The following is a 6,024-nucleotide window of genomic DNA, read 5'->3' as shown; positions in this document are numbered from 1 at the left end:
GGTTTTGGGGCAATTCCCATCAGTTTTGGGGTGGTTCTGGAGGTTTTGGGGCAGTTCCCATCAGTTTTGGGGTGGTTCTGGGGATTTTGGGGCAGTTCCCAGCAGTTTTGGGACGATTCCCAGTGGTTTTGGGATGATTCCTGGCAGTTTTGGGGCAATTCTCGGCAGTTTTGGGATGATTCCTGGCAGTTTTGGGGCAATTCTCGGCAGTTTTGGGGCAAGTCCTGGCAGTTTTGGGGTGGTCCCAGCATGTTTGGGGCAGGTTTGCAGATCTTTTGAGGTGTTTCACAGCAATTTTGGGACAGTTCCCGGCAGTTTTGAGGGGGTTCTCAGCAGTTTTGGGGCCGATTTGGGGCAATTCCCATCAGGTTTGGGTTGTTTCGGGACACTTTTGGGTTTCCCAGCAGTTTTGGGACAATTTCCAGCGGGGTTTGGGGCGATTCTCATTAGTTTTGGGGCGATTTTGGTTTCCCAGGAATTTTGGGGAAGGTTTGTGGGCGATTCCCGGCGGGTTTGGGGAGGGTTTTGGGGCAGGTTTGGGGCGGGTTTTAGAGCAGGTTTGGGGAGGGTTTTGGGGCAGTTTTGGGGAGGGTTTTGGGGCAGTTTTGGGGCGGGTTTTGGGGCAGTTTTGGGGCGGGTTTTAGAGCAGGTTTGGGGAAGGTTTTGGGGCAGTTTTGGGGCGGGTTTTAGAGCAGGTTTGGGGAGGGTTTTGGGGCAGGTTTGAGCGGGTTTTAGGGCGAGTTTTAGGGCAGGTTTGCGGAGGGTTTTGGGGCGGTTCCTGTCAGGTCTGGGGCAGCCTTTAGGGCGGGTTTGGGGCGGGTTTTAGGGCAGTTTTGGGGCGGATCGGGGTGGGTTTTAGGGCGGGTTTGAGGCGGTTTTAGGGCGGTTTTGGGGCGGGTTTTAGGGCGGTTTTAGCGCGGCTCTGGGGCGCGCTTCAGGCCCGCCCCGGGGCGGGTTTTAGGCCGGTTTTAGGGCGGATTTAGGGCAGTTCCGGACAGGTTTGGGGCCGCCTCGGGGCGGGTTTGGGGGCGGTTTCAGGGAGGATTCTGGGGCAGTTTCAGGCTGGTTTCAGGGCGAGTTTTATTGCGATTCTGGGGCGCCTTTAGGCCGGTTCCAGGCCCGCCCCGGGGCGGGTTTAGGGCGGTTTTAGGCCGGTTCCAGGCGGGGTTTAGGGAGGTTTCAGGCCGGGTTTTAGGGCTGTTCCAGGCCGGTTCCAGGCCCGCCCCGGGGCAGGTTTTAGGGCGGGTTTAGGGCGGTTCCAGGCGGGTTTCAGGCCGGGTTTAGGGCGGTTTCAGGCCGGTTCCAGGCGGGGTTTAGGGAGGTTTCAGGCCTGTTCCAGGCCCGCCCAGGGGCGGGTTTTAGGGCGGGTTCCAGGCCGCTTTTAGTGCGGGTTTAGGGCGGTTCCAGGCAGGTTTCAGGCCGGTTTTAGGGCGGTTCCAGGTGGGTTTTAGGGCGGGTTTAAGGCGGTTCCAGGCGGGTTTTGGGGCGGTTCCAGGCGGGTTCCAGGCGGGTTTTAGGGCGGGTTTAGGGCGGTTCAGGGCCCGCCCCGGGGCAGGTTTTAGGGCGGGTTTAGGGCGGTTCCTGGCCGGTTCCAGGCGGGTTTTGGGGCGGTTCCAGGCGGGTTTAGGGCGGTGCCGGGCCCGCCCCGGGGCAGGTTTTTGGGCGGTTTTCGGGCGGGTTTAGGGCGGTTCCGGGCCCGCCCCGGGGCAGGTTTTAGGGCGGGTTTAGGGCGGTTCCAGGCGGGTTTTGGGGCGGGTTTAGGGCGGTTCCAGGCGGGTTTTGGGGCGGGTTTAGGGCGGTTCCAGGCGGGTTTAGGGCGGTTCCGGGCCCGCCCCGGGGCAGGTTTTAGGGCGGGTTTAGGGCGGTTCCTGGCCGGTTCCAGGCGGGTTTAGGGCGGTTCCGGGCCCGCCCCGGGGCAGGTTTTCGGGCGGGTTTAGGGCGGTTCCGGGCGGGTTTTGGGGCGGTTTTCGGGCGGGTTTAGGGCGGTTCCGGGCCCGCCCCGGGGCCCGCCCGGCGCGCAGCGGGCCCATGGCGGAGGCGGCGCAGGGCCGCGTGCAGGCCGCGGTGGAGAGCGCGGTGCAGGGGCTGGAGCGGGAGCGGATCCGAGCCATGCAGGTACCGGGGACACCCGGGGGACACCGGGGGGACACCCGGGGGACATGGGGACACCCGGGGGACACGCGGGGAGCGGTCTGCGCGCGTCCTGGGGCTGCTGCTGCACACACACACACACACACACACACACACACACACACACACACACACACACACACACACACACACACGTGTGGGAGCTCCGGGACCGGCCCTGAGACACCCCCCCCAATTCACTAAGACCCCCCCTCAATTCATTATGACCCCCCATACACCCCCTGAGACCCCCCCAATTCACTGTGACCCCCCCATACATACCGTGAGACCCCCCTCAATTCATTGTGACCCCCCCCATACACAACCTGAGACCCCCCCAATTCACTGTGACCCCCCATACACACCCTGAGACCCCCCCCCAATTCACTGTGACCCCCCATACACACCCTGAGACCCCCCCCAATTCACTGAGACCTTCCCAATTGACTGTGATTCCCTCCAATTCACTGAGACCCCTCCTACATACCCTTAGACCACCCTAAATTCATTGTGACCCCCCCATACACACCCTGAGACCCCCCCAATTCATTGTGACCCCCCCCCATACACACCCTGAGACCCCCCCCAATTCACTGAGACCCCCCATACACACCCTGAGACCCCCCCAATTCATTGTGACCCCCCCCTCACACACCCTGAGACCCCCCCAATTCACTGTGACCCCCCCCCATACACACCCTGAGACCCCCCCCAATTCACTGAGACCCCCCCCAATTCATTGTGACCCCCCCCAACACTGCACATCCTGTGCCCCCCTAAATAAATTGTGTCCTCCGGGTCATCCCCTGTGCCCCCAAAACACACCCTGTGCCCCCCCCCACAATCATCTCCTGCGTCCCCAAACATTTTCTGTGTTCCCTAAATACACCCCGTGCCCCCTAAATAAATTGCGCCCTCCAGTTCATCTCCTGTGTCCCCAAACATTCCCTGTGCCCCCTAAAAAAACCCTGTGCCCCCCAACATTTTCTGTGTCCCCTAAATACACCCCTGTGACCCCTCAGTACATTCCCTGTGCCCCCCAACATTTTCTGTGTCCCCTAAATACACCCCTGTGACCCCTCAGTACATTCCCTGTGCCCCCCAACATTTTCTGTGTCCCCTAAATACACCCCCGTGCCTGCCCCAGTACATTCCCTGTGCCCCCAGATCATCTCCCGAGCCCCCCACGCTTAGGGTGGGTGCACCCAGCTCCTCTCGGGGTGCTCCCACAGAGGGGTGGGACCCCCAGGCTGACCCCCACTGACCCCTTGTCCCCCAGGGCCCTGGGGGTGTCCCTTCTCCACCGTGTCCTCCCGGAGCGTCCCCCACTGTCCCCCCTTCCCCGCTGCGTCCATGGCAGTGTCCCCCATTGACACCCCCGCCACGTCCCCTGGGTGTCCCCAGGGTGTCCCATCACCCCCGTGACCCTGGGATTGTCCCCCTCTCACCCCTGGACCCCCACATCCCTGGGGCTGCCCCTCTGTCCCCTGTCCTGCTGTCCCCAGGGTGCCCTTCGTAAACTCCCAGTGTCCCCAGGCTGTCCCTCTGACCCCCCAGGGTGTCCCCAGGGTGCCCTGTGACCCTGTCCCCTGTGTCCCCAGTGTCCCTGTGACCCCCCCATCCACAGTGTTCCCAGTGTCCCCATCCCCAGTGTCCCTGTGACCCCCATGTCCCCATGACCCTGTCCCTGGTGTCCCCAATGTCCCTGTGACCCTGTCCCCAATGTCCCCGTGACCCTGTCCCCGGTGTCCCCAGTGTCCCCGTGACCCTGTCCCTGGTGTCCCCAGTGTCCCCGTGACCCTGTCCCCGGTGTCCCCCATGTCCCCATGACCCTGTCCCTGGTGTCCCCAATGTCCCTGTGACCCTGTCCCCAGTGTCCCCAGTGTCCTTGTGACCGTGTCCCCAATGTCCCCGTGACCCTGTCCCCAATGTCCCCGTGACCCTGTCCCCGGTGTCCCCAGTGTCCCCGTGACCCTGTCCCTGGTGTCCCCAGTGTCCCCGTGACCCTGTCCCGTGTGTCCCCAATGTCCCTGTGACCCTGTCCCTGGTGTTCCCAGTGTCCCTGTAACCCCCATGTCCCCCATGTCCCCGTGACCCTGTCCCGGGTGTCCCCAATGTCCCCGTGACCCTGTCCCTGGTGTCCCCAATGTCCTTGTGACCCGCTGTCCCCAATGTCCCCGTGACCCTGTCCCCGGTGTCCCCAATGTCCCCGTGACCCTGTCCCTGGTGTCCCCAATGTCCCCGTGACCCTGTCCCCAGTGTCCCCGTGACCCTGTCCCCGGTGTCCCCAGTGTCCTTCTGACCGTGTCCCCAATGTCCCTGTGACCCTGTCCCCGGTGTCCCCAATGTCCCCGTGACCCTGTCCCCGGTGTCCCCAGGGCGCCATGTTCCGCTGCAGCGCGCGGTGCTGCGAGGACGCCGCAGCCTCGATGCAGGAGGTGCAGCGCTGCATCGAGCGCTGCCACGCGCCCCTGGCCCGCGCCCAGGCCATCGTCACCGCCGAGCTCGAGCACTTCCAGGTGAGCACGGGACCCCCGGGACCCCCGGGGACAGCGCCGGGACCCTGGGCAGGACCTGAGCCCACAAATCCCTGCACCCTTCACTGCACGGCCTGAGCCCCCTAAATGCACCCTGAGACCCCTAAATGCACCCTGAGACCCCTAAATGCACCCTGTGCCCCCCAATGCAGCCCCCTGTGCCCCCCACCCCTCCGGTCCGTCCCTGACCCCCCAGTGTGCTCCCACCCCAGTCCCCCCCTGAGCCCCGTGTCCCTCCCCTGACCCCCTGATGCGCCCCCACCACTCCCCGTGTGCCCCAAGCCTCAGTCCCCACTGCCCCCCAAGTCGCAGCTGTCCCCCCAGTCCCACTGACCTCCCAGTCCATCCTGACCCCTCAGTCCCCACTGCCCCCCAAGTCCCAGCTGTCCCCCCAATCCCACTGACCTCCCAGTCCCCTGCTGCCCCCCTCGTCCATCCCCTGTCCCCCCATTCCCATGTGCCCCCCGTTCCCTGCCCCAGGCCCCACTGACAATGCTGTCCCCAATTCCCCTGTGTCCCTGCCCCACTGATGGCTCTGTCCCCTGCTGTCCCCTGCTGTCCCTGCCCCACTGACAGCACTGTCCCCTGCTGTCCCCTGCTGTCCCTGCCCCACTGACGGCGCTGTCCCCTGCTGTCCCCTGTGTCCCTGCCCCACTGACAGCGCTGTCCCCTGCTGTCCCCTGTGTCTCTGCCCCACTGACAGTGCTGTCCCCTGCTGTCCCCTGTGTCCCTGCCCCACTGATGGCTCTGTCCCCTGCTGTCCCCTGTGTCCCTGCCCCACTGATGGCTCTGTCCCCTGCTGTCCCCTGCTGTCCCCAGGACCGCCTGAGCCGCTGCTCGCTGCAGTGCTCGGACCAGGCCAAGGACGCTCTGGACTCGGGGGGCTCGGAGCCGCGCGTGCGGGGCCAGCTGGACGCCTGCCTGGCCACCTGCGGCGAGCAGCACCTGCGCCTCGTGCCCGCCATGGCCAAGAAGATGCGGGACGGGCTGGCCAGCATCCAGCAGTGACAGCGGGGACACCCCGGGGACACCCCGGGGACACCCCGAGCGGTCATTAAAGGCTCCTCCCCACCAAGCGCCGGTGCTGCGGGGGAACCGGGGGTGATGGGGGACAGCGGGGGGGAACTGGGGGGCACTGGCAAGGTGCTGGGGGCACTGGTGTGGCAGTGGGGAGCACTGGGGGGGTCTCTGGGGATGATGGGGGGCATTGGTGGGTCAGTGGGGGGCACTGGGGGGTGATGGGGTGGGTGCTGAGAGGTACGGGGGGCTCTGGGGCCAGGTGTGGGGTGAGCCGGGTCTGTGCTGTGCAAGGCTTGGGGTGTGCCCAGCGTGAGTGTGCAAGGGAACAGGGTGACCC

At 64.9% G+C, this 6,024-nt stretch overlaps 1 protein-coding gene across 1 annotated transcript; it reads left to right on the top strand.

The window, feature by feature from the left end:
- Window positions 1–2,016: 2,016 nt before the first annotated feature.
- On the top strand, window positions 2,017–5,742 carry FAM136A (family with sequence similarity 136 member A). The gene is made up of 3 exons (XM_040087924.1): window positions 2,017–2,115; window positions 4,509–4,649; window positions 5,487–5,742. The coding sequence occupies exons 1-3, from the start codon at window positions 2,029–2,031 to the stop codon at window positions 5,673–5,675; spliced, it is 417 nt and encodes a 138-aa protein (XP_039943858.1). The 5' UTR covers window positions 2,017–2,028; the 3' UTR covers window positions 5,676–5,742.
- Window positions 5,743–6,024: the final 282 nt, after the last annotated feature.

Source organism: Hirundo rustica, chromosome 28 (assembly GCF_015227805.2).
Source record: "Hirundo rustica isolate bHirRus1 chromosome 28, bHirRus1.pri.v3, whole genome shotgun sequence".
Taxonomy (NCBI): Eukaryota; Metazoa; Chordata; class Aves; order Passeriformes; family Hirundinidae; genus Hirundo; species Hirundo rustica.
Note: the sequence above shows the minus strand (reverse complement) of the source record. Positions and strands in the feature narration are given on the sequence as shown.